Source organism: Spinacia oleracea, chromosome 4 (genome assembly GCF_020520425.1).
Source record: "Spinacia oleracea cultivar Varoflay chromosome 4, BTI_SOV_V1, whole genome shotgun sequence".
Classification (NCBI taxonomy): domain Eukaryota; kingdom Viridiplantae; phylum Streptophyta; class Magnoliopsida; order Caryophyllales; family Amaranthaceae; genus Spinacia; species Spinacia oleracea.
In genome coordinates this window covers 79,746,370-79,773,270 of record NC_079490.1, presented here as the reverse complement: position 1 = coordinate 79,773,270, position 26,901 = coordinate 79,746,370, and the positions used below count along the sequence as shown (strand labels likewise).

At 35.0% G+C, this 26,901-nt stretch overlaps 2 protein-coding genes across 2 annotated transcripts; both read right to left on the bottom strand.

Moving 5' to 3' along the window:
* Nucleotides 1–1,310: 1,310 nt before the first annotated feature.
* LOC130459441 (uncharacterized) lies at nucleotides 1,311–5,005 on the bottom strand. The gene is made up of 2 exons (XM_056826814.1): nucleotides 2,237–5,005; nucleotides 1,311–2,158 (listed from the first exon to the last, which is right to left on the bottom strand). Exon 1 carries the CDS (start codon nucleotides 4,472–4,474, stop codon nucleotides 2,996–2,998), a length of 1,479 nt encoding a protein of 492 aa, XP_056682792.1. The 5' UTR covers nucleotides 4,475–5,005; the 3' UTR covers nucleotides 1,311–2,158; nucleotides 2,237–2,995.
* Nucleotides 5,006–15,270: 10,265 nt separating this feature from the next.
* On the bottom strand, nucleotides 15,271–26,898 carry LOC110799954 (histone H3). The gene is made up of 7 exons (XM_022005238.2): nucleotides 26,635–26,898; nucleotides 26,466–26,521; nucleotides 26,330–26,372; nucleotides 26,128–26,234; nucleotides 17,685–17,759; nucleotides 16,895–16,970; nucleotides 15,271–15,659 (listed from the first exon to the last, which is right to left on the bottom strand). Exons 1-7 carry the CDS (start codon nucleotides 26,687–26,689, stop codon nucleotides 15,604–15,606), a joined length of 468 nt encoding a protein of 155 aa, XP_021860930.1. The 5' UTR covers nucleotides 26,690–26,898; the 3' UTR covers nucleotides 15,271–15,603.
* Nucleotides 26,899–26,901: the final 3 nt, after the last annotated feature.

Genomic DNA, 26,901 nt, shown 5'->3' with positions numbered 1-26,901 from the left:
AAAGCAAGATGGGCTGCGAAGCGAGGCCCCATGCGCTGTGCGCTCGGCGTGGGCCGCAAGGCCTGCGTGCGGGCGTGCATGTGTGTGTGTGCTCGTGTACGTGACGAATCCTAAGGCTAACAGGATTCGTAATATGATTAAATCTAATCCTAATAGATAAAGTTTGTTTAATTAGAGTCCTAGTAGGATTATAATTAAATAGATTTGTATTCTAATAGGATTATAATTCCTTTCCATAAACTCTATAAATAAGTGCCTAGGGTCACATATTTACATCGAGATTTGAAGTATTCAAAGGTAAGATTTTCAAGCAAAAATCAGCCACAAACACTTGCCCTATTTAGCCGAAATTTATAGTACCTTAAGGGCGATTCTAGTTGGTCAATCTTAAGGCGGATCCGGACGTGCTGTGGACTATCTACGGAGGGACGACACTTGGAGTCTTAAAGACTTGTTCTTGTTCGGTTTGGGCGCAGCTAGGGAGGGCACGCTACAAAGTGTATGCATCTGAATTATGCTAAATGATTATGTGTAAATAATATGTTTCCTGGCTTTATGGTTTTTCCGCATGATTTATGTTTATTCATATGTATCATAACCTAACAGCTTGCAATCACTTCTTTGAACTAGAATCACTTTCAAGTATGGAGTAATCAAAGATGACACCTTTTTAGCTTCTAAAGGTTTAATCTTTTGAGATTCAAGACTCCATTTTTTTCAATATACAAGTTCAAGTTTTCAAATTTCAAGATCCCACAATGTTTAGGGTTTCTCATGACTACTTCCCTAAACTAGGATCCTTTCAAAATAAGAGCACATCAAAGATCTAACCTTTTCAACATTAAAAGGCCCGATCTTTGAGATTCAAGTCTCTTAAGTTTCAATATTTCAAGTACAAGTTCAATATTTCAAGTTCAAGTTCAATTATTTCAAGTTCAATATTTCAAGATTCAAACTTTCAAGTTCAAGTTCTATATGCAAAATCTAGGATACTTTGGGATGAGCAACTTCTCCCAAGTTGAGATTTTTGGCTTTGAATTCGTGTCGGGTGCACTTATTTTTAAGGAGCCGCTTGGCGTTCGAAACTTCGAATCTCATGTGCCCAAGTACAAATTTCAATATCGCAATTTCGATTATGCACCTTTCAATATTGCAATTTCAATTATGCACCTTTCAATATCGCACTTTCAATTCCGCAATTTCAATATCGCACTTTCAATTCCGCATTTCAATTCCGCATCTTTACTTGCCTAGTCCTTCTAGGCAATGTGGACCTACTCCCTAGTCCGTTTCTAGGGGGTCTTGTATTTACTAATTCCGCACTCATTTACAATTGTGATGTTGCTTTATTTTCTTTATTGCTTTCATCACCATACATGCTAAATACAACAAAATGCAAGGTTACATCACGCTTAACAAAGATAATTTCTTGCACAAACCGATCTTAGGTTCTCTTAAATTACCTTTAAAGCAAAGTGACCACCATACAATTAGAGATTCTATTTGCTCTAAAATTCAAACCCACATAGTCTAATCTAGGGTATATTTTCGAAAATGCTATGTCACGTACTCGAATAATTTCTAAAGCTCGCGGAATAAGCATCTCGTTCCCTTGCCCGGATCTCACCCATCCGTTTCGAGGATTCAAAGCCTTATCCAAAATAGAGTCACTTGTGGTCTTTCCAAACGAGACTTTAAATAATGTTTGGTGGCGACTCCTTCGAGGTACAAAAATACAATGGTTTTCTAAAAAACCGCCCCCTTGTAGGGAAAGAGCATACTTGCGATGCGAACCAAAAAAACACCCCCTACAGTGGCCTTCCCCCTATTCCCTTTGGAACAACAGTAGGTGCAGTAGCAGAGTTCTTGCACGATCTCTTATTATGTCCCAATTTCCCGCACTTGCCACATGCATAAACTAAACTAATCAGATTAACTGAACTTATCAGAACAACAGAATAAACTAATCTTTTCAGATTAACTTAACTAATCAAAACAACCGAACAAATCTTACCTTAGTTGTGGCCCTTGCCACATCCCAGAAAAGGTCTTTGAATAAGGTTCTTGAGAATTGAAGCTTAAAGTTTGCCCAAATGTGTCTCACGCAATACCTTGTATCAGCTTTTGGCACAACCACATTAAAAGCATGTAAAAGACCCTGAAAACATAACTGAAACTCAGTTTTTACTTTACACAAATTATAGTCAAAATATATGAATAACACAAAGCTAATTACCTTCTGCCTATCTGACATGAATGTCCATCCAAATCCTTCACCACCTCCCAAGTCCTCCATGATCAAATTCAAAAACCAATACCATGTTTCCGTATTTTCAACTTCAATAATGGCCCTAGAAAATGGAAAGATGTTATTATTTCGATCTTTTCCAACTGCCACTAGGATTTGCCCTGGATAAGAACCCTTCAAGTGGCATCCATCCACTCCAATCATGGGCCGACAACCTTGTTTGAATCCTTTTTTCAATGCATCAAGGCATACATACATCCTCGAAAATAGAGGTGGTTCTGGTTTATCCAACCCATCCACAACCACAATACAAGTACTTCCAGTATTATACTTCAGAATAGCCTTAGCGTAATCCCAGACCCTAGCATATTGTTCTGATGCAGACCCATAAATCATTAGCTTGGCCCTAGCCCAAGCTAACCAAGCTAACGAATAAGTAATGTTAGATCCTACATCACGCAATACCCTTCTCATAAAAGATCTCAGCTTCCAATGTGGCTCACTCCTCCATTCCTCTAAGTACCTTTCCGCTAGATACTCAGCACTAACCTTGCTATTCACAGTTGTTCTAACACAAGTATGCAAAAGTTTAATAGCTCTAATCTGCCAAAAATCAGTCCTTGCCAATTTTCTAGCATGCACTTTGTAACCACACTTCGATTTACAACTACATTTAGGTTTTCGACTTTTATAAGAATTCCATGGACAATTACACCTATTCTTACACAGAGTAGTAATCCGATTACCTTAATTATGTAGAAAGTAATAATCATATATGTTATCTATAGCATGATACCTTATTGATTTCCTCAAATCTTTGACCGAGTTGAATTTCAAGCCTACCTTCAATTGCACAGCTTTCTTGAAGTCAATTTCTGGATTGAATGTAGGGTAATCATCCACCTCATCATCAGATCCATGGACACTTCTAAGCTCATCTGAGTCCCCCTCTACTTCTTCAACAAAATCTGGAAGTGTGATATCCTCTTCAGCAAAATCTAGATGTGATATATCCTCTTCAGCAAAATCAGGAAGTGTGATATCCTCTTCAACAAAATCAGGAAGTGTGATATCCTCTTCAGCAAAATCTGGAACAATTTTAGTGTTTGCGTTTGGTTTTGCACTTGTATTAGCTTGCTCTTCATCACCAAAACTAGCTTGAACCTCCTTTAAGATATCATATGCACTTGTTTTTCCCCCATTAATCTGAAAAAACAACTCTTCATCATCACCATTAATTTGCAGCTCTTCTTCACCAGGAACCCAATTAACATCCAAGTCACTAAACTCGGAGCTTGAAGAACCAAATTCACCTTTATCATCCTGAAACAGTTGTTTCTTACCCTTAACCTTATATTTTCCCTTAACCGCCTTCTTATTAACCTCCTTCCCCTTTAGTCCCCCACCCTTGACAACCATATGCTTTCTTCTTGGGGTACTTCTTCTCTCTACTACCAAGATTTCTTCTCTAACAGGTGAATTATAGAAGTCTGCTGTAGTAAAAATAAGGGACTCACAATCAATTGAAACCATAGGAACTCTCCTCGTTTCTAACTTCGCTTTGGGAAGAAGTGGCTTTTTTTGACTATTTTGGGATAGAGGCCTAATCTGAAATTTTGGAGGGAGGGTAGAATAAGAAGTTACTCCTTTGGGATTAGTCAAAGGTATTGGCTCATTTGTGACATATACATCCAAAATACCAAGTATGCATCTTGTTTGTAGGAAACCACTTATGTTAGCTTCACTAATCAACTCTTTCATGCCGCTACTCAAAGTTTTTCCCTTCTCTGTAAACCACAACTTCACCCCAGGAGGCAATGGCTTATTAGCAAAAGAAAATCCCTCGCTCACTCTATTCATAAGCTTCTCCAGAGTACAGTCATGAATCCTAATTTGTCTCTTCACATACTCCCACCCACCTACATACTCCACAACCTTCCTGCCTTGATATATACTCTCAACAAACCCCCCTCCCAGTTTCATCCTGACATCAACAAATCCATCACCTGTACGTACCATACTGCAATCACACAAGTCTGGAAAAAATTCATTTATTTTCCAGCAAAGCAGGAACAAATATTTTTTCCACAAAAGCAGGAACATTTTTTTCCCAAAAAAGCACAAACGATTTTTTCCGCAACAAAGCAGGAACTTTTTTTTTTTACACAAATCAGAAACAAACTGAACTTTGTGAGCAACCCCCATTTTGTCGATTTCCATAAACATTTAATTAAAAATTGTGGTTTAATTTAATCTGATTATGAACCATATACTATATTTAATTGAACCTATGTCAATAAATTAATCAGTTCAGAGAATTTAGGTTTAACACGGTTTTTAAATTATTCCATTCAACCTCAATTAATCCATTTTCTTCTTACATGGGAAGCAACAAAAGCATAATTAAGGAATTAACTACTCATTCTCAACCAAATTGTACATGATTGTCTATATAAAGAGTGAATCTTGGTCCCCTTCAATGATTGGTATAGAAGATGTTGAGATATTGCTAACTTAGTGGTCCACCTCTTCTTTTACCATTATAATAGTGAGAGGAAGAAAAACACAGACTGTGAATATGGAGGAGAGAGAATTGGTGTTGAATTTTTACAGAGAAAGTGGGTGAGAGTAAATGAAGGGTGCAGTGAAAACCTAATTGAAAGAGTGGAGGGAAAAAACGTGGAAGCAGTAATGAAAAAAGAGGGAAATCAAATGTAGTTAGTTGAGTGGAACCCACATGGATGGAAATTTGGATGGATTATATATGTTAAATGGTGGTGATTATAAAACGTTTGATAAATTTTAGGTGGTAAATGTAAAATTTCAACTTATAAGGTGGAAAATATAAAAAAAGTGAAACTTTGTAGGTGGTAAATATGAAAAAAACCTAATTTTTTTATAAGCTATTTGTTTCTATATTTGAATAACACCTTTTTTGTCTTCAATTTTGTTTAATTTGCCAATTGTTGAACTCTACAGTTTATTTTCAATTCAAATTCATCCGATTAATTATGAGAGATCGATTTATGTAATTGAGCATTTTTTATCTGATATCAGCCCAGAATTCTAATGGTACGAGTTTTATATAGGCATGAAGGTATTCTAATTGTTTTTACTTATCTCCCTCTCTTATTAAGTTAGTCTCAATTTTTTTTCCCATTTTTTTGGTTTACTTTTTCTAATATTTTGTTGATTTGGCCGGTTTTATAATCCTTGGTTGATATTTACAAAGACAATTCATTACAATTGTCAGTTGTTTCTTCAATTTTTGTGTTCCCTATTTTCTTTTACACAGTTATGATAAAGTAAAGTATTGTTTTATTTTAGGAATAGAATACAATGGTGTCGTAAGATGCAACTCTTGACAATGATGGTACTTATGTATACGAAATGGAGTGCTATTAATCGTCTATGATTGCATCATTGTATTTCCTGAACAATTTATGTTTTTGTTTTTTAATTTCAGTTAAATTCTTTCTTGCATTTATGTAAGTTTTTGTTCTTAATCAGTTATTGTCACAATTTAATTTGGTTGAAATCTTGCGTCTTTGGAACTTTTGACTAGAAAATATATGTATATCCTTCCTTTGTATACAGGTCAAGTTTCTAGAGATGGACGTAAGGGAAATATTGTCGGCGTCGCCACCTCCTTCATATGTTCCAATCAAAGAGCCCAAAATCGCATTTTGGGATTGGGCATGATCGTCTTCGCTAACTGCCACTCATCATAATGGGAGATTTATGGTTAGCTCCTTCACCGATGGTTATCTAATGAATCTTATTATTATTCTTCTTCAAGTGTTTTTCTAACTAATAATTCAAATTAATATAATGGTGGTCCAATATTACAATTGCTAAACTAATTGTTCCTATTGCACAGAGTTAGTGGTGTCATGCCAATTTAACTACTAATCACAAGTCTAAAGCATTTTCCAGTTTTTATACACTTAGCTTGCATGATAGGTTGTGCATATATAACATAGTACTACGTATTGGGTTAATATTTATAGCTCAACCGATCAATCAATAAATACTTGTCTTTTTAAATAACTGTTCAATATATATATTGAAAAAATTGTTCTGTTTCTTATAAGGTTGTCTTTTGAAAATAGTTTGCATTTCTACTAATAAGACTATGTTTTATATAGGCTTTAATGGATTACACATGCTTAGATGGACCATTTAATGATTTTCTTATAATGTTCCCATATTCATGTAGGTGGTGCAATTTTATGTTAGCAACTACTCCGTACTTTATTTCAAGTAAACTATGGCTTCTGTGAGATGCAAATGAATGGTTTATGTACTTATCACTATGTATCACATTAGGTTTTACCAAGTTCCTTTATGTATAATTTTACACCATCTCACATTTTCATTTTACAAGCTTTACACATAAATTAATTAGTCTATGAACGAAGTAGAATTTTTTAATTTACTTCTCTCTTTCATTTTTGGAGTAAAACTAAATCTATGCTAGAAAAAATTGTACAAGGGAAAAACTTTTTACATATTAGTTATTGTAAAAATAATAATTTGCACAATTTAATCCCTTAAATTTTTGTAAATGTTTTTGGTTTTATGTATTAACAAAGGTCCCGTGCATTAGCATGGGAATACACTAGTTTTAATAAGTAAACAAGTGGGGACCATGTCATTTTGGGGTTTGGGAGGTGGGGTGGGTTTATAAAATTATTTGTTTAATAGGATGGTGGGTCATAGGTAAATTAGATGTATTATTTAATTAGATGATGGGTTGATAAGTTACTAAAAATGGCAAGTGTATCTCTTAAATAAATACGGCCGGAAAAAACAAGTGTATCCCTTAAATAAATACGGAGGGAGTACAAAATACTAACAAAACGCTAAAACAGGCTTAAAGACAAATACTAAAGGGCAAAGCATTAAATAACAAAACAAACCATTAAATTATGCTTTTTATCTGAAAAATGGAAATGGCGTTTGTTTTTGGAAAATGGGGTTTGTTTTTAAAAATGTCATTTGTTTTTAGTGCCTGTCTTTTCCCTTTTTGTCGTTTTGTGGGGTGAGATGTTTTTTGTAATACCTATCTGATATTGGCCTTGTCGTTCTCCGTTTACTCCTGGGTCATCAAACCCGCTTATGCAAAGCATTGCCAACGTGGATGTCAACTATCTTAGTTGGTAAAGTCTTGATCAGGAGTGGTATCCAAGACCTGAGTTCGAATCCTGTCTATATCGTAAGAAAGAACAACCAGGCCTATCATCGATTCCACCATCGACAACCCAAACTCCGGGGGGCGATCCCCAAAATTCAATTATCTTGTTTAGAACAACCAAACTGGAAGCATAGTAGTAGAACAAGAAGCAGATCAACAGAATAGAGCATAACAGATGCCTGAAAAATTCCCACACATGCTATATGTTGCTTTTTAAACTAGAAAACCAGTAAACCCTACTCTTAACTTGATTCATGAATCTTCATTCTCTACATTACTCACACCCTAAAATAAACAAAATGAGGATAACTCAAAGAAATAAGCCAGCAGATCTATATTTTCCCATAACTTTGTCCCTTAACAAACAGCTACGTCATACAACATTATAATCAACCAACTATCAAGTGGACCAATCACCAATTCCAAACAATGCAATTGATATATGTGATCCACACTCGAGTTAAACTGTGAAAAATAATCAGATAAATGAAGATGTCATAATAGTCCACAAAAGCTTCTCCACATATAACTCTCCTACATTCTCAAACCTGTTATCATCAAAATTTGACTACTCCGACGAATATTGATGATATTATTCTCTCTTTTCTCTATTGTCAATCAATTTATAAGGTCCAAACTATCATGTGTTTAAGTGATTTCCCACCAATCTGACAGTTAAAACCTATGGTGTTAACTCTTCATTTCAGCTCGGTTAACCGTGTCTAGACATGTCAAACGGGTCAGTTGGGTCAGGTTGTTAAAAATTATTTTCGGGTTCGGGTTGTATCGGGTCGGTCACTTTCGGGTTCGGGTTTACAAATTCTTGTTCAAGACCCAGAACTTTCGGGGTCGGGTCGACCCAACGGATTGAGAGATTTTAAAACGCGCATTATATTTTAATTAATTTAGGTTATACATGTACAAAATATGGGGACAAATTAAAAAAATTCCTACACAAGTTTATATTTAGTCAAAATCAAACATAAAATGGCACATAATTCAAATTAAAATCATATTACACACAACAATAGTAAAAACAACGTGTTTATTATGTTTAAATTTTCTCATAATCTCATTTACTACTAGAAATACAATGACTTTTAATCGGTCGGGTCCAAAACGGGTTTGATCGGGTTTTGACCCATTACTTTTCGGGTTGCTCGGGCTCGGATAAAATCGGGTTACGAGTCACAAAATCATGTTCAAGACCCATTATTTTCGGGTCGGGTTCGGGTCGGTTTTCGGGTCGGGTCGGTTTTTGACAGATCTAACCGTGTCAGATCCTCACACACTCCAAAATGGGCTGGAGCACTTCATTTCGGACCAAAATCAAGGTAATTTTTGCAAAGTAGCTGGGTCCTAAGTCATAACATAGCTCACAACAGAAATTTAATTTCAATTCAATTGAGAAATGGGGTTCTAATAAATTACATACCCTGGAAAGAATGATTACAAAAATCCCAGAATTACAAACCAGCGACACATAAACTCAACCATTGGAGTCTTCCCATTTCCACCCCACTTCAAATTCCAACACTAATCAAGGGCACCGGCATTAATTCAAAATTAACATTAAACAACAAACATCATCATTAATAAATAAAAAATCACAGTACCCGTTTCAGATTTTTTAAATAAAAGTTTATAATTGCAGAAAATTAATTGAAAATTTACCCAAAAAGACAGAAAAATGACCTTTGCTTGCAGAAGATACCAAGAGAGTAAAGATAGTAGCGGGTAGTAATATAGGAATTATAGAAACAAGAAGCTAATGTAAGGAGAGGGAGAAGAAAGCGGTGAAGTTCATAGAGTTTGGAGAAATCATGGGAATAATCTATTTTAGTAAATGGCATTTTCCCTCTTCTTTCACGGCTCTATTTAAGCATTTTGCATCTAAATCTTCCTCACACAGTCAAGAAAATGGGTTTTGATTTTGATCGTTTATGCTGGGAAACATAATTGGGGGAGGAGAGAGAAAGTGGTTTTAATGTGGGAAACGAAGTTGGGGGAGAAGAGAGAAGGCGGGAAATTTTGAGTTTCACATCTTGTTTCAATTTGGAGACGTTGAATCCGTTGGGATTTGAGTGATGCAGATTGCCTTGTGGATGAGCACACAGATTGCTATCCATGTGTGAATGACTCTCATTCTATTTATTTTGTGGTTGAATTTTTGTTGATCTTTGGCGGTTGATGAGAGTTGTATCTGACGGATTAAAAATGGTGGTCGTGTGTTGTTGTGTCATTAATGTTTATGTCACTCATTTTTACTCATTCACATTTGAGAAAGAACATAAGGTTTTTACTAAAATTTCCCTTAAGGACAAAAAATAATTAACAGTCACAAATTCTTATTTATATGTGGAATAATTTGTTGTCTTAATTGTTTTTGGCCGGAAAAACAACATCATTAACAATCAGCCATACGACAACTACAATGATGAAATAGATATGCATGTCATGGTACCAGATGTTTAGAGAAAATACATAATTGTTACAATCATACCAATTACTATTATCATCCCAAAGCACACATCTTACCCTACTGATTCTAGTTTGACGTGTGCAGCGATTTTTGATCTTTTCACATGTTTTCAAGTAAATCCCTTCGCAATGTGCGCACGAGTTGTTTCGATCAACGATATGGTGATAAACCCTAAATCTGTATGATTAAAACCCTAAACTTATAGTCTAGCTTGTTACAAACTTATAATATCGCTTGATGCATATGGTTAAGTAGAGTTTTAGTTTGAATTGGTTATGATCACCCTCAATATCAGCTTGTTATAGTAATCACTTGTACACGTTATAGTCGTTAAATTCGTAAGTTACTAATTCATGTTCAACTAACTATCTCTAAACTACTACATTTAACTAAAATGATATAATTTGTTGGCAATCGAGCTTAGTTGACTCGTAAGTTGATTTTTTTTTTATCTTGTTTAAACTAGTGACGTAATTCAAAAAATCATATTCAACCGGTTAAGGCTCTGTTCTGTTCGACTTATTTTAACTTATTTAGGCAAAATAAGTTTTGTTATGTTCAGATAAGTTCAGATAATATGAGTTCAACAAAAATTAGTTTTTTCAGACATTTTCACACACAAATAAGTTTATTTCAGACAAAATAAGTTTTTTTCAGATAAAATTAGTTTAGATAAGTTCAGATAAGTTGGGTTAAGTTCAGATAAGTTCGGTTAAGTTCAGATAAGTTCAGATAATATAAGTTCAGTCAAATAAGTCCAATAGAACAGAGCCTAATCGAATTGTTATTCATCAAACGAGCAAATCGTATAAATTTATTTGACTCGTTGTTTATTAGAAATAGTCCTAATACAATTGTATCATTGTATAGATATAGTTTATAGGGTTATATACTACGTAGTTAATAAACCTATATATTTATCGTCATATAAATTATATATTTACAAACTTATAGTCTTGTTATATATGGTTATGTGGAGTTTTAATTTGAATTGGTTATGATCATCATCCAATCAACAGTTATTATCTTGTTAGAGTAATCACTTGTACACGTTATAGTCGTTAAGTTGGTAAGTTATTAGTTAATATTCAACTAACTAATCCCTATACATAATACTATATTTTAACTAGCTAAAACGATATAATTTGTTGTCAAGCGAGCTTATATTTGCCTCGCAAGTAGAAACTTTTTGAACTTGTTTAAACTAGTGATGTAATTTCAATAAATCATATTCAACTGATTAATCGAATACTTAGTTTTCAACCAAGTAAATCATATAGAACTATTTGAATCTTCAAATCAACACTTATCAACACTTTTTAGCTTGTTTAGTAATCACTGGTACACGTTACAATCGTTATAAATTTATAGTTATTCACTACTATAACTACCATAAGATTTATCTATAACTAATACGAGGTATATATATAACTACTTAAAATAGACGATGTGTTTATCTATCTCATTATCCTGGTTGTTTGAACTAGATTATATTTTATACTTTAACTATTGTTTTAAACGTTACATTTCGTTAAACCATAAGAGTTGGGGTCAGAAAATCTTTATATATTATTAAATCTTCAAGTAAATTCGTCTCATCTCTCCATATGTCGTGGTGAAATGACAAGTTACATGGCGCCATGTCATATGCACACTTAATTTCCTATTGTGTCCTTACAAAAAAAAATGTTGTAACCATCATTGAACTGATTACCTCTCATGTATTAATATAAAATTTACCCATCCATACAACTTACGGAGTATAACTCTAAATCAATCAACCGCGTAATCGAATTATACGTGACCTACTATTTGTTATCATGTTGTCGTGACTGTAGTCTATTTTAACTAAAATTACTTCCTCCATTTTTTTTATTATTGCACCATTTGGGTTGGTCACAAGATTTAAGAATGGGGTTAAAAGGTGATAAATGACAAATATACCCATGTGATCTAAGTACAAATGTGATTTAACAAATGATGATAAGGATAGAGTTGTCATTTTATGTGGATAAACGTACCAAAAACGGAAATGGTGCAATTAATATACAACTTCCGAAAAAGGAAAACGGTGCAATTATAAAAAAATGGAGGAAGTATTTAATTTGTTGTAAAACGAGCTTATTTGACTCGCAAGTTGAAATGTGTTTAAACTAGTGATCTTGTTCAACACATCATATTCAACCGTGTATTCGAATTATTATTTGATTAAGGGACTAAATCATAAGATAAAATATTCAATATAGCATAGTCTTAATAAAATCATATTATTGTATAGATATACGGAGTAGTTAATAACCATATATAGTTATGTAATTATCGTAATATCAATTTTCCTATTTTATATGGAACGAAACTTCAAACTCTTGTACGCGCCCCCATATTATGGGCGTGTTCGGCGGTAGCTTTTGAGGTAGCGGGTAGCGTTTTGACCGAGTCAAGACGCTACTTGTAAAATTTGTAAATGTTTGGCGAGGTAGCGATTTAGGTAGCGGTTAGCGGTAGAGGTAGCGGTTGAGTAGCTTTTATCAAACGTTAAAATTAGTAGCGTTTAAGGTAGCGGGTAGCGTTTGACAAATTTATAATAAAGTTTTAAATAATATTTCACCTTTTATTTTATTTTATAATATCAACCGCTACTTTTACCGAACACTCATATCAGTTACCCGCTACCTTTGACAGCTAACCGTTACCCGCTACTATTGACCGCTACCCGCTACTCCAACCGTTACCCGCTACTGAACCGCTACCCGCTACCGCTACTTTTGCCGAACAGGGCCTATGTCTTTACCCCTTTTTAAAAAATTGTTTTACCCTTGAAATTTAATTTTACTTTTTTTCTTATTATAAATGAAAACCTTGCATGATTCCCCCCAATATACTTTTAATTAAAGGTAGTTTACATTTATAATGTTTTAAATTCTTAATTCATCAATATTGCAATTGTTTAACTCATTATCCCCCTTTAACTTCTATATCAACGCAGACCATTGTGCAGATTTGATAAATTATTATATTACTCGTACATTGCACGCGCTAAAAGCTTCACTAAATATTCCTAATTTTACTAAACATTCCAAGTTATATTTGAAGTATTGTTTCTGAAAATTGTTTATGGGTATGATAAAGTCGTCCACCATTGAATGTATCAATGTAGACTATAGTTATGAATTTACGTCATCAAAACTTTGATGAGAGTTTCGTAAATCAAAACTCATTACAACCACTAGTCTCCCCCTTCACAAGTTAATCATGCAATGTTCTTACTTTGTATCACACCGATGATTACACCGGCGATTACACAACCATTGTGTATCTACCACTACAAATTGTTACCAACATTCCATAACCACATTTAAATAGGAAATTAAAATTCAAATCAACTCCAGACAATGAAAAATAGGTTAAATTCAACCAAAAAACACTAGATCTAAAATTATTAATATACTTAAAATCCAATTAGAAATAGAAGGAGAATAGAACATGTGAAAAATTGAGCGCTTGAACAAAAATAGAAGGAGAAGAGAAGAATAAGATGAAGAACAAGAGAGACAAAAGAGAATTAGAAGAGAAATCAACCCTTGACAGACCACCGTCGCACATGAGGATTTTTTCGCAAAATCAAAGGCATGGAGGTCGAATTTTTTTTATGGTCGTTTTAGATCTGCAACCTCCCACCAATTCCGACCACCATGACCTCATTTTGTGATGAATTTCGCTGGGTGATTACGTCATTGAAGTGGAGAATTTTCAACTGCAGATGCTGTGAAGAGGGGAGGAGGTGGCGTTGAGGAGGGGAGAAAGAATGGAGGAAGAAGAAAGGTGAAGGAAACCATTAATTTCCATTCCCATAAAGAAGAACAAGAGAATAGGAGGAGGAAGGAGGGAGACGGAGAATGAACGGTAATTAATCTCTATTTTCTATTTTCGACTTTATGAAATAAGTTTCCAAAACTAATTATGTATTTTCAGAAAATAAGAAAAAAATTATTTAAATGATTTAGGTAATAATTTGGAAATGATTTATGAAATTATAAGAAATAAAAGAAATACAAATAATATTAATGGTTGAGATTATTTGGAAGAAAAAGATGGCTGAGATTCTTCAATGAGATGAGGTGGTTCAATGGCTTTCTTTAGGAAAGTCATTTAAGAATTTTTCAAACATTAATTAGGGAACACACTATTTTTCATGGTACAAACATTATTTATGCGACCACATTTTGTTGGTAAAAGTAGGACAATTGGGGTATTTTTAGTTGTTTGATAAGGTTATGTAGGGAAATAAATCAATTGATTAAATTGGAATCGTAAAGTAGACATAATACCTTTAGACACCCAAAAGACACCATATTATGGGACAGAACGAGTACTTTTTCCGGTTTGATCAGGTAGCCCTTATTACTATAGTTTGTAGTTTGTTAACAGACACTAATTTATTAATGCAACAAATTCTTGCTTGGATCTGTTTAACCTGTTTCGAGCAAGATGTGGTTGATTAAGTTCACATTAATTGGAGAATCATTTAAGGTACTGCATTATAGCCTTAATTAGGCTCATAATATTATTCGTGATTTCTAGTAAAAAAAAAAAAAAACTAGTATTGTTGTATTGCAGATGGTAGCCCTCTAACAAACCAACGTATAAGCAAAAGCAGCTGCCAAGAATTCCAATGTTATTTGAATTTAGAAGTGTTGTAGCGTAGTTTGTAGTCTGTTATAATAAACTTTTAGTATACAGATTGTGTAGCGCATGCATGCTTCTAATGACTATTACTTTCATTCTGAAACATAAATCCACGCATTGTTATGATCTGAGAGCATAATACTCAGCATTGTGACCCAACTCATGGTTTTTTCAACATGATATGATGTTGGGATGGAAAGAGCGGAAATGCTGGGAGAGCTGTACATAACACATAATAAAACCAGAGATAAAAATAAAAATAATAATAATTCATATGACTACACTTGCTGAAGGTAACTTTTTTTTATACGGCCTGAAAAATGAGTATAGTAGTGTTAAACTTATCAAGCTTTCATAATTGACTTTAGAAATTGGCAATCTAGGTCTGATGATACAACTTTGAAAAAACAAAACATACTTTAAGAACAGTGATGCTGATAAAATTTCAGATGATAACACACACACGTTTGGTTAATTCTGCACACCAGTTATGTTGTCTTCACATTTCTGCATATGATTGAACCAAAAACTTGTCATGAAGCTTCATACAAATGTGACAAACCATTGTATTTTTTGAATAATATCTTCCGAGCAAATGAGAACTCGTTAAGTTCCCATTCGCTGGACTTTGCCAATACGTTTTTATAAAAGAGAATATTAGAAGAGAAAACTAAGTAAATCATTTTCAGGACGTTGGTCAATATTTATCAGTCAAACAAGTATTCTTAGCTACATAACATAAATTGTACTCCCTACTTCTAATATTTATCAGTCAAACAAGTATTCTTAGCTACATAACATAAATTGTACTCCCTACTTCTATAACATTGGAGTGCTAGCTTATCTCGAGTTGCTCAGGTTTTGGATAATACACCAGACTTCAGAATTCAGCAGTATATACACAGATGCAATCAACAGTTCATACAATTGTTAGGCCTATAAAATGAGTTATCTGCCTTGCCTTGCCTTGCCTTGCCTTGCCTTGTTCAGTCACCAGCGCCTTTCTCTCCCTCCAATCCTCCGCGCTAGTTCTATATCTTTTTTCACTGCACCAAATTATTAATTAAATAACCAAATATAATGTCAAACAAAACCTAATAAGAAGAGAAATCCAGCTGAAAGGAAACAAGTCAAAACATACCAATTTTTTTTTTAACTATTTCCAGATAAAAGGTAATGGATTTGAGGCCTCGTAATTCATGGATGTGATCAACTCCTAAAGTCTAGCCAGAGTGATCAACTAAGACAAAATCTGAAAAAATTCTACTACTCTGATGCTAGTTCCCAAGCCGAGGGAAATTTTCATTCATGTTGATGATGTATAATATTTCCCTAGGGGTGAGCCAAAAGTCATGGTACCCTGAATCGGAACCAGAACAATAAGGTCCCGTTTCCGGGTAATAAAATTGGGAACCTATTGCAACAGGTTCTGGTTCCGGTTCTCAATTTTTCAGAACGGGTTGTGTACATATTCTAATATGGACTAACGAAATCATAGGCCGGGACCAAATAAAAATGCTAAATATACCCAACATATAAAACAATTCAAGCTCATTTTTGGCAAATACAAATACTCTGTATATAATTTAAATTTAAGCCTAAACCATAAAACAAACGAACCCCTATCCAAAAATTATATATTTTTTTAATAAATTCGCAATAACTTATTTAAAATTTTAAAATAACAGGCACCTGGTTTCGGTTCTCATTTCTAGGAACCTATTGTAACAAATTCCGATTCAGGTTCTTGAAATTTTAAGAGGGCGCCTGTTGTGCTCACCCCTAATATTCCCTATCTCTAAAACCAACTTTGTTTAACCCTATAGAAATAGCAGATAGGTGGCGCTTGAGCATGCTAAAGCATGTGAATAATTTTCATTTATTAATACTCGTACTTTGTATACAACAACCAGTACCTAGCAACATAATTTATAAAAGTTCTGCCAACCAGTTATTCATAAGTGAAACACCCTCTCCAAGAAATATGAAGAATAAGACTTATGCAGAAGACATTCATGAATTGTTATTATTAGATGAAGCAATGTCTTAGACAAATGTTAAATTAACCTCCTTATAATGAACACAACTATAGGGTCTACAGCAGCCACTAGAGATGATATATTGGATGCATGAGTGCTCAAACAGACATGAATACCAGATTCCGCATTATCTGCAAATGATAATTTTACCAAACAAATAGCAGATTCTCGATCACGACCTTGATACACAGTTGTATCAATTCAATGCAAAATAACAATACCAGAGAAATCTGAACACTTACTGAGTGTAACTCGTTTCGCATGAAAAGCACAAAGCATGGCATCTTCAAACAAACAAACAATGAAATCCTCTGCAGCCTACAAACAACAGAATTTTCAATAAAGCACAAGTGAAACCAAGAATTTTAACAAAAGTGCCTGAACATAAATATGGATAGGCAGTGGTGCAGGGAGGGGATATCATCTTAATAATCATAAATCATCACAAAGACTGGAGGTCCTTTTGAAATAGAAAAATTATTCAAACAAGCAAGAAGTATTCTAAGTATTTACAGCATACAATGTCAAAAGAGTGCTTCATGTACGGATAAATTCAACAGGACCAAAACCTTTGCAACGAGTTAACAATTTACCTTTTCTGTCAATTGCTCTCATGGTAAACATTTAGCTGTTTCTCAATCTATTTCTCCTAATTAAGTAGGATTTATCTGCCCCTCCTAATTAAGTAGGATTTATCTGCCCATACACATTTTTTTTTTTAAAAGTCCAATTTTACAGTGGCAATGCTGAGGGTCAATGGAAGGAGAGTGTTTTAATGCTTGTATGTAAGCATGCGGAGACCCCCCCCCCCCAAACCGCCCGTAGTACAAACAAATATGACGGGCAAAGATACAGCGGCACATCTTGACAGAGATATATCATGGAATCAAAGCTGAGTTAGAATATAACTAAAAAGCCCAAGACTTTAATAGTGGCTTTAAATGCAATTCCGTATGATGTACATACATGAGTGACAATCCCACAGCAGAAATTGACTCAAGAGAAAAAGGCTAAAGAATAACGTATATGCACCTGTTGAAGGGCCTTCATAGCTTCAACCTTCCAACGAGTAACCATAGGGGAGAACTGGTGAGAAATCTCTTTCACCTGAAAAAGATTTTAAACCTGTTAGTGAGGTAGCGTACACGAAAACCAAAAGAAATAAAGAAGATAAAATCTAGCAAGTTTGTTACCAATAACCCAAAAGGCACTTAAAGCACCAAGCCAACAATTTGTGAGCATATAAATATTGGGATTCAAAACTTAAGAAATCATCGGGAAAATAATGTAAAAAATAAAATGGTAAAGAAAGGCCAAAATGAATACTTCATCAGCCTTATAAACTTGTCATAAATACAAGATGGCCACTGAATAAAACTTGATTACATAGACAACCACATGGGACAAAGTAGATGAGCAGAATGTGATCCCCGCAATGGAATTAATGGAGCACTGGAGCAGAATATGGGTGCATTTTTATTTTAGAAAAACAAGCTACAGTATTGACTCTAGAAATGAGATTATGATAGTTAATAAGAATTTCCAAAAGTGCAGGAGCAACTTTCTCCTATTTTGCTTCAATTTTTTGGCAAAGATTCATTGAGAATTAAAGGGTAGTTACCATATAAAAAAGACACAGTTATCTAATTGGATGTGTTAAATGCAGTCTAGACTGGCTTTTGATGACGTTTGATGAATTGATGGTTTGGGTTTGAGTCGCAACTTGCAGATAAATGAAGCCCTGAAGGCATAAGGTCAGTGTATACTACAGGATCTCAGTTCTGAGCTCAAAGTAATGCATAGATCGAGCAAGGAAAATAGAACATGGTCAGGTAGGCAAGTACCAACCATGTTGGAGGCTTGTCATTGTATTCTCACCAACAGAACAGTTGTATGTCAAAAACTCAACACATAGGCATGTTTTAATCTAGTGCAGGCGTGGAGCTACGTGACAGTTTCAACTTTCAAATTATACCACCTATGTATTGTGTATTTCATCTTAGCCTTTCATAACAATTTGAGGCATAGACTTAATATATATTTAGATTTGGTGCTTCTGTATCATTATTTTAGCTTCTTTATAACCAAGGAAACTTATTTATGCAAGTTTTGCTAAGCTATGGATTGTTTCACCAAGCTCAAACATTGGATTCAAGGTAAAGACACGATCATTCTTTGACCCCCAATGCTTTGCTCAAGTGGGTTGTACAGAGTCACTTGCAATCATGACAACTAATGCAGTAATGCCACATGCAAAACATATAAGTAGACTGATATGGATCAGGAAGCGAGGCACAAGCCGCAGAGCAGGACCGGAAGTAGTTGAGCTAATTTTCTAAGGATTAACTAAATTAAGCAGCTATGAGATGATATTAAGGTCCATGCATAACAGGCCAATAATTTCTTGATGGAGAAGAGAATATCTACTACAAAATACTTGGAACTCAATTAATTTTAAACCCGCTTCTTGCGGGAGCCTTTTGAGGCAATGGGGTAATGATAATGTTGAATGTAATCATAGCCTAAATATAATTTCAAGAATACAAAAACAGCCTAATATCATTTGCCAGAAAAACAGTCTAATATTTTAACAAAACTTCACAACTAAAAGGAAGTTAATAGATCTACCAACCTAAGAAACAATGCAATGAAAAAACATTCCTCCGTTCCCCATTAAACTTCCAAATTGGGTTGTGACCAAATACGTAGGAGATAAATAGTAGTGGGGTTTTGTTGATCAAAGATGCAATATAACTAAAATTGCAATTTAAATCGTAGAATCTTACAATTTGACGATTCAACTACACTAAAATCGGAATCTCATAAAATTGCAAGTAGAGTTGTCCAATCGTACCTAATATCGTAAGATTCTATCGATTCTACATAAAATGCCTATATAGACTTTATAACATATTTCGTCCGTTCTTTTTTAGTTGACACAATTTGACTTTTGACACTATTCATATAATCTACTTTGACTACCAATTGTGATTTATACTAAAAAATCTGGTCACGTTGGGTCTTGTTATAATCGTATCATTGTATAGATTTTGTAACATCAACTTTTTATAATTTTTACCCACTTATAATTAAAGATAATCGTGACAGAAATGTTGCATTGGCAAACGTGACAAAATAAATGTGTCAACTAAAAAAGAACGGAGGAAGTACTTCATAAGAGAAATGGTATAGCCTATTAAAGACTCTCGTAACTCCTTAAAACATAATACCCAAAAAACTATAAAGCCCCATGAAAATAACATCTTATTCTTAATGCTTCTCAAATAACACATGCCTACTCAATCAACAATCAGCATTCTTACTAAATTTTCTTCTTATCACACGACTGCAAGACTGCAACTACTCTAGATTCATGTCAATTAAGAGTTTTTATTTTTATATTTCATTGATGAAAGATAATTAATTAAGACAAAAACTTTGGGAACACGGTTTTAGAAAGTGGACAGATAGAGATTTAATTTGAGAACTTTTGCATGAACAAGATGTAAGGTTCAATTTTGGGAAAACGTAATGATATGAGGACTGATTGGTTAATTAACTAATGTAGGTTTGTTCAAAATAGGTTTAACATTACAGTGATTGGTGACTAATAGTGGTGGAGATGGAAGAGAACAATGAGATAAATTTATGTTGGTATCTGACTTCAAAAATCATTAACAAAGGTAATAAATAATGACAAAGCATCTCCAAGGATGGCCTTGAATTGATACAAAACCCGCTCCACCTGATGGAGAACGTCTATTATCAAAATTCAACACTGGATAGGATAAATCATATTGGCCGTCTAATTCAAGAACGCGAAAACAATCTAATATCCTAATATAACTCTGCTAGATTCCAAATCTGGATAAACCAAAGTTTAAAGATTACTTTACTCATATGAACTAATGTTATATATGTACAAAGATGATTACTTAATAACACAATAAATTCAACCCAAAGAAATTAAATCGGCTATTGAACATAACTGCGGCCTTTACTTATACTACGTCTTGCAATATTTTTGCACAATTTCAAAAATAATAGGAGCAAAACATCATTCATTTTTAATACATTTGAATTTGAGTTACATGAATGTTTGAAGCAACATTCTCACTATTAAGACTTTGAATTGATTGGATATGCTTAATCTCTTGTTTTCTACTCCCTCCGTCCTTAATTGTTTTCTCCATGCATCATTAGTGCTTTATTAAGATTTGGTTGTGTAGAATTGAGAAAAGACAAAAGTGGTGGACCAAATGTACTTTATGTGAGACTAAGTTGTGGTCCCATGAGCTTTTGTGGTAATAGGGCAATCTTTTAGGGACGGCCTAAAATAGCAAATGGGACAAACAAAAAGGGACAGAGGGAGTAGAATAGAACAAGCATCATGACACTAGAAAAATTTCTAATTGAGGCAATGCTAATGCAGTTAAGGTTCCTTTTTTTTTTAGGAAAGGAAGCCTGAGATGAAGGTTGGGTTGTTACAGCATAATGACTGATGTGAACACTTAGTCATCCTACATGAAAGTTTCATTAATAGTTTGCCAAAGGGCAAAGAGTTGGCTACACATGTTTGTCCAAAGGGCAGGTGATGAGGACGAGAAAAGACTGATGAGAACACTTAGTTATCCTACAGGTAAGTTCCATCCATTAATAGTTTGCCCGAAGGAGAGAGTTGGCTACACATGTTTGTCCAAAGGCAAGGTGACAAATTCAATAATGATGCTAGAGCTTTAACTAAGACTATGACGCCTTAAACAACTATCACTCACATTCCAAAATTCACAATGGATTAGTGCAATTAAGTAATGTGGTAGTCTCACGCTTGATTAATAGCACATGCACTAACACTTTGCATCTATTTAAGTTATATTTATCGATATTGTGGCTAAACCACACAATGACTATCCTAAAATATAATATGTAACCAAAATGTGTTTGCTAGTCGACAAATTATTGGCACTCGTCATTTACATCTAATTACTTGTAGTAAACAAGTAATGATGCTACATCGCCTTTTAATTCCATGAAGATCACAATACGGCGAAGCATGGTAAAAACGTAAAAGATAGTCAATGTAAGCTTAGAATTACGAGACACGCGGGCACTTTTCTAAGCAATTGGGTCACATCCGGTGTTCCAAAAGAAGGTACTGCTAACTCTGGCATATTCAAAATAAAGAAAAGTTGGTTTCATGAAAAGAGTTGGTGGGGAAACTTAATTATTTAATTCATAATAGGATGAGCATACATATGCAATTAAATAGTTTTATATTTCAGCCAATTTATTAATTACCTCCAAATAATATTAAACAAAAGGGTTTTAATGAAGGCCAGTGGAAACTTTGACTTGAAAGCATAATGTGGTTTAAATTGGACAGAACACTAGTATTAGAAGGTAGTTGAATGGCTTTTGCATGTAACTTTAGTGGAACTCTGGCTCCTGCAAGTCTAAGAAGCAAGCAAGATTTCATTGTAGTCCCTCGGCGAAGAATTAATTGTCATATTTACTAATTTAGGATGTCCAAAAAAGTTGCTAACCTTCCTAAACTAGTGCTCCTCCAATCGAAAAAGTCCATGCTAACTTTTCACCGGAAGGATAACTTTGAAACTCACCAATAGTATGTTACCATATTGTGATATGAAAAGGCTCACTGGATAAATATGGCATGCATTACTTAACCAGTGAGGAGTATAAAATCGGAAAAACCAAAATATAAAGGCAGAACATATTACCACATATTACCACCAAAGAGGGGACTCGCAAAAACCTGGTCATCGCCTTCCCACTCAACAAGATAATCAAGGTCAGCACGTCCTCGGAAAACATTCGTAAGCTTAATTGCTTGCTATGGTCGAGGCCCACACAAATGGTGAGAGTGTAAGCACAAAGGGTAGATCGACAACGTGCAGAGAAAGTCGGGCGACATATCCGTGGAGGAAACCCCGAAAGAGACTGAAGAAGAAGCATGCAGTGAGGACGAAGAGCACCGCTGAATGGGTGCCGTCTACATGATGTATGCAATGGGGAATGAGGCTCCGAAGACAGGAGAGCGCTCCACAAACCTGTTGTATGTGACCGCTTAGTGAATGGGAGGAAAGCTCGAGCCATGGTTGACACCGACACTTCTCAGAACTTTGTCACCGGGACAAAAACCCAAAGATTGGGGTTGGTATTCAAGGAAGAAAGCGGTAGCATGAAATCCGCCAATTCTAAAGCCAAGTCGATTCACGGTGTAGCAAAGCGGGTGGAAACAGAGTCGGGGGAATGAGAAGGAAATATGAACTTCACTACCGTCAACGTGGACGACTTCAACTTTGTGCTTGAATTGGAGTTCCTTCGCACCATCAAAGCAGTTATAATGCCTCACTTGAATTCTTTACTTGTAGCAAGTGGAAAAACTTGGCTTTTCCGAAATATAGGTACTCCCACAGATGCAAAAGAGAAGGGCCGATATCTTTCGGCAATGCGAGTGATGGAGCCCCAGAAAAGGCAACATCCCACAAGCAACCTCGCCTCAAATAGCCACAAAAGCGAGTGATGGAGCCACACAGAAAGGTAACATCTAAGATACCCCCTCGCAACAAATACAATAATCAAGATGCAAGCTGGAGCCCAGCCGCACCTAGCAAGAAACCAGAAGCAAGGAAGATGTGGATTCACTAGAAGCATCAACTCCAAAAAGAAACACTCCATAAGACTCCCGCAAAAGTTCACCCAACAACCAAGACACAACAAAATTCAAGACTCCAGCAACCGCCATCAACCAACGACGCAAAAGAGACTGCATAATTTAGGATATGAGCTTTTTATTTTATCTATTGTAATTCATGTAAGTCGTCGACAACTTAAGTGGGGGAAGATGTTAGAATACAACCTTCCTTTACTTGTATTTTGCTTATCTATTGCTTTCTAGGACTTTTCTAATAGTTTTATAGGCTTTAGATAGAATTATTATGTTTCTGATAATCCAGTGTTTACTGGAAGTTTAAAACCTAGGTAGCACGGATACGGATACAGGAACGGGTACGGGGACGGAGACGGTGACGGAAAACGGAAAAATCAAAATTTCAAAAAACGGGTACGGCTTGAATTCGGCAAAAAAAAAATTATATATATATATATATATATATTACCTTAAATTAAATAATACTATGCTTAAATTATATTAGTATATATATTATCTTAACTATGTTTAAAAGGAGTAACAAATATTGGAGTAGAAAACAAAAAAGTTGACCTTTTGTAAAATAAAGCAGTGGCCACGTGGGTACACTTCACACCTTTTCTTTTTTAATTTATTATTATAAGTAGTAAAGGTACTGGTACTTTGGTAGTTTGGTAGACCAAAAGGCCACGTGGGTACCCCTTCCCACTTTTTAATTTTTAAGATGGTACTCTGGTAGACACAAGGCCACGTGGGTACCCACCACTTCCCACTTTTTTATTTTTAAGATTAATTATATGTTAGACAGCCCAACTCACCATCACCATCACCAACAACGCAAAACTCACTGTGAAGAAAACGCAGCCAGCCATGGAAAGATTATCTAGGTTAGTCAATTATCAGTGAAAATAAAAATTAAAGAGTGCAATCAGCTCGTTTTTTCTTCAACAACAAAAGCCCCAATATCGTTGTTCTTCTCCCCCCTTTTCTTACTGTCAATTTCTAGATCTAGGGCTTCGAATTCCAATTTTCCGGGTAAGTCGAATTTTATCCAAGTAAAGCCTAGATCTTAAAAAAAAAGAGGAAGAAGAGGGAAGGGTACGTCTTAAAGCTTTAAATCCGTCCCCAAAACGTCTCTATCAACCTCCCTAGCCGTCCCCTACTGAACCCGTCGTCCCCACCATTCAAGAGTCGTCCAGGGGACGTATTTCCGGCGTACCCGTCCCGTACCCGTACCGTACCCGTCCCCGGTACGGGAAACGGCAATCCGGAGAAGTACCCGTGCTTCATAGTTTAAAACTAATTCAAAATAAGCCTCTATGAGGGGTATGGACCATTGGACCAATACCCCTCATCAAAAGTTGTCTTTGCTTAATTACTTGGATTGTTGTAAGCCTTTATAGATATTATGTTATCGCATGTTTTTAAGTTTTTCAAAACTCGGCAAAGTCTCCCCAGGCCCGACCCTAGGGGTTAAGCGAGGGGTGCGACCACCTAGGGCCCAAGGCGGAAAGGGGCCCTAAATAAAAGCATGTCCAGTAAATTAGTAATAGTAATAAACAATGCATTAAATACACATGTTATTTCCTTTGCTCATTGGTAAAAAGTGGGTGCTAAAGCTTTGATACCTACACCTAGGTCTAGTGTTCGACTCCCCTCACAGTCTTAATTATTTTGTTTATTTATTCCCTCGTTATTCTTGTTGATTTCCATCTTCCTTTATTCGTTCAACTCTTTTATTCTTTTAACTTTGTCAATATTTTTATTTTTGTGTTTGTTAACTTGTACTGTAATTTTTTTTATTTAAATTTATTTTTTAGCAACTAATTTTCTCATTTATAATACTTTGTACATATAATGTAACAATTATTTAAACCCTTTATTTGTATTAGCTTTGTCCTTTAATCCTTTACAAGATAATTAAGTTTTACGTTGAGTTTATGTATGTAATATTTGACTTTTAGTACTCAATTATAATTGATATAACTATATGTGGGGGGAAAATACTTATTTGATGGACTATGGGTCTATAAGTTTAAAAATAGATATCAAATTTTAATGAAGATAAAATTAACTGATACTTTTATATGCTCAAAATGAACCTTTATTTTAAAAAAATAAAAGTAAAAATCTCTTTATGCATATTAATTATCTTGTAATTAAGTATTTATTTTATTAAAATATTTCAAGAGATCGACTTGAGCAGGATTTTGAAATTCTAGGATCCTGCACAGGAGATGTACTAACTTTTTATTGATTTGAATTCAAGAATATAATGGATTTAACAAAAGAAATTATGATTATATTTCAGTTAAAGACGTATCATTTCAGAAGGGGCCCTGATACCTTATTTCGCCTAGGGCCCTCAAAATGTCAGTACCGGGGCTGAGTCTCCCCAAGCATGTAACATTCTCGTTGTCGGAACCGCTTTTGCCTGTCGTATGCACACAAACGCCCTAATAGACACTCGACCCTCGCTCTTGTCGCCAGTCGCCAATAGGTAAGAGTGCCCATTCTGAATCAAGCCCCGCTCGTTCTCCAAACCTTGAGATTCACTTTCCGCACAAGGGCTTGCACCCTTGCCGCCATAGGCAAGAGCTCGCCACACGATCCGGTGTCAAAAACACTCGGACCGTGACACATAGTGTGTAAGACTAGACGGCTTATTGGCTCACTAAGATCTAAATTGAAATCATACAATTCAACAAAGTCGAAAAAGAATTGAAACTATGACGATATAGACACAAAACCAAGCAGAAAGTGTTTCACAACTGTGAAAATTAAAATAATGGAGAAACCACATACTGTTCGTACGAAAGGCGCAGAAGGAATCAACAGGTCGACAGACTTCTGGTATTTACGAATTTCCCGGAGTGCAACGGTGCCTGGACGATGACGGTACGGCTTCTTAACTACAACCCTCAAATCAAGGAAAGTATGTCAAGGATTATTCTTGTCAAATAGAACTTAATTAACGAAAATACAATAATTAAAAAGAAAAATTTACTTCGAGGAGCAGCAACACTCTTTCTGCCTGATTTGCTTTTCGGCTGCAATTTCAGCAAAAATCAAACAACTTATGAGCCAACAAATCGAGTTAAACAAAGAAAATCAACATAAAACGAAACTAGAAGAGAGAATACCGAGCGTATTGGAGTAGATTTTGATTGATTAGATTTTGAGGGAGTTGAAGGAGCCTCTGAAAAAACAGAAATTAGGGTTTTAGAGATACAACTAACACGAATTTTACAGTAGAAATTCTACAAATTGAAAACGCAAAAAACATCAAAAGAGAATGGGGAGAAAAATAACTTGAACGAGGGCTTTTGCTGCTTGATTTCTTAGCAGCAGGGTGCTTGGTTCTCATGGCTTCCGACAACAATGGACGAGAGAGAGAATTGAAGCAATTTATGATATTGTTACCGTTGCTTCCCGCTTGAAGTTTCAAAATTTTCGACTTTGTTGAAAAAAACTGAATTGGTTTCACAAATTCGCTTGGTTTTGTGGCTCTTCGTCTAGACGTCTACCCACAATTTAATGAAAATTTGCAAGAAAATAGATCTAGACTAGATGGTCAGA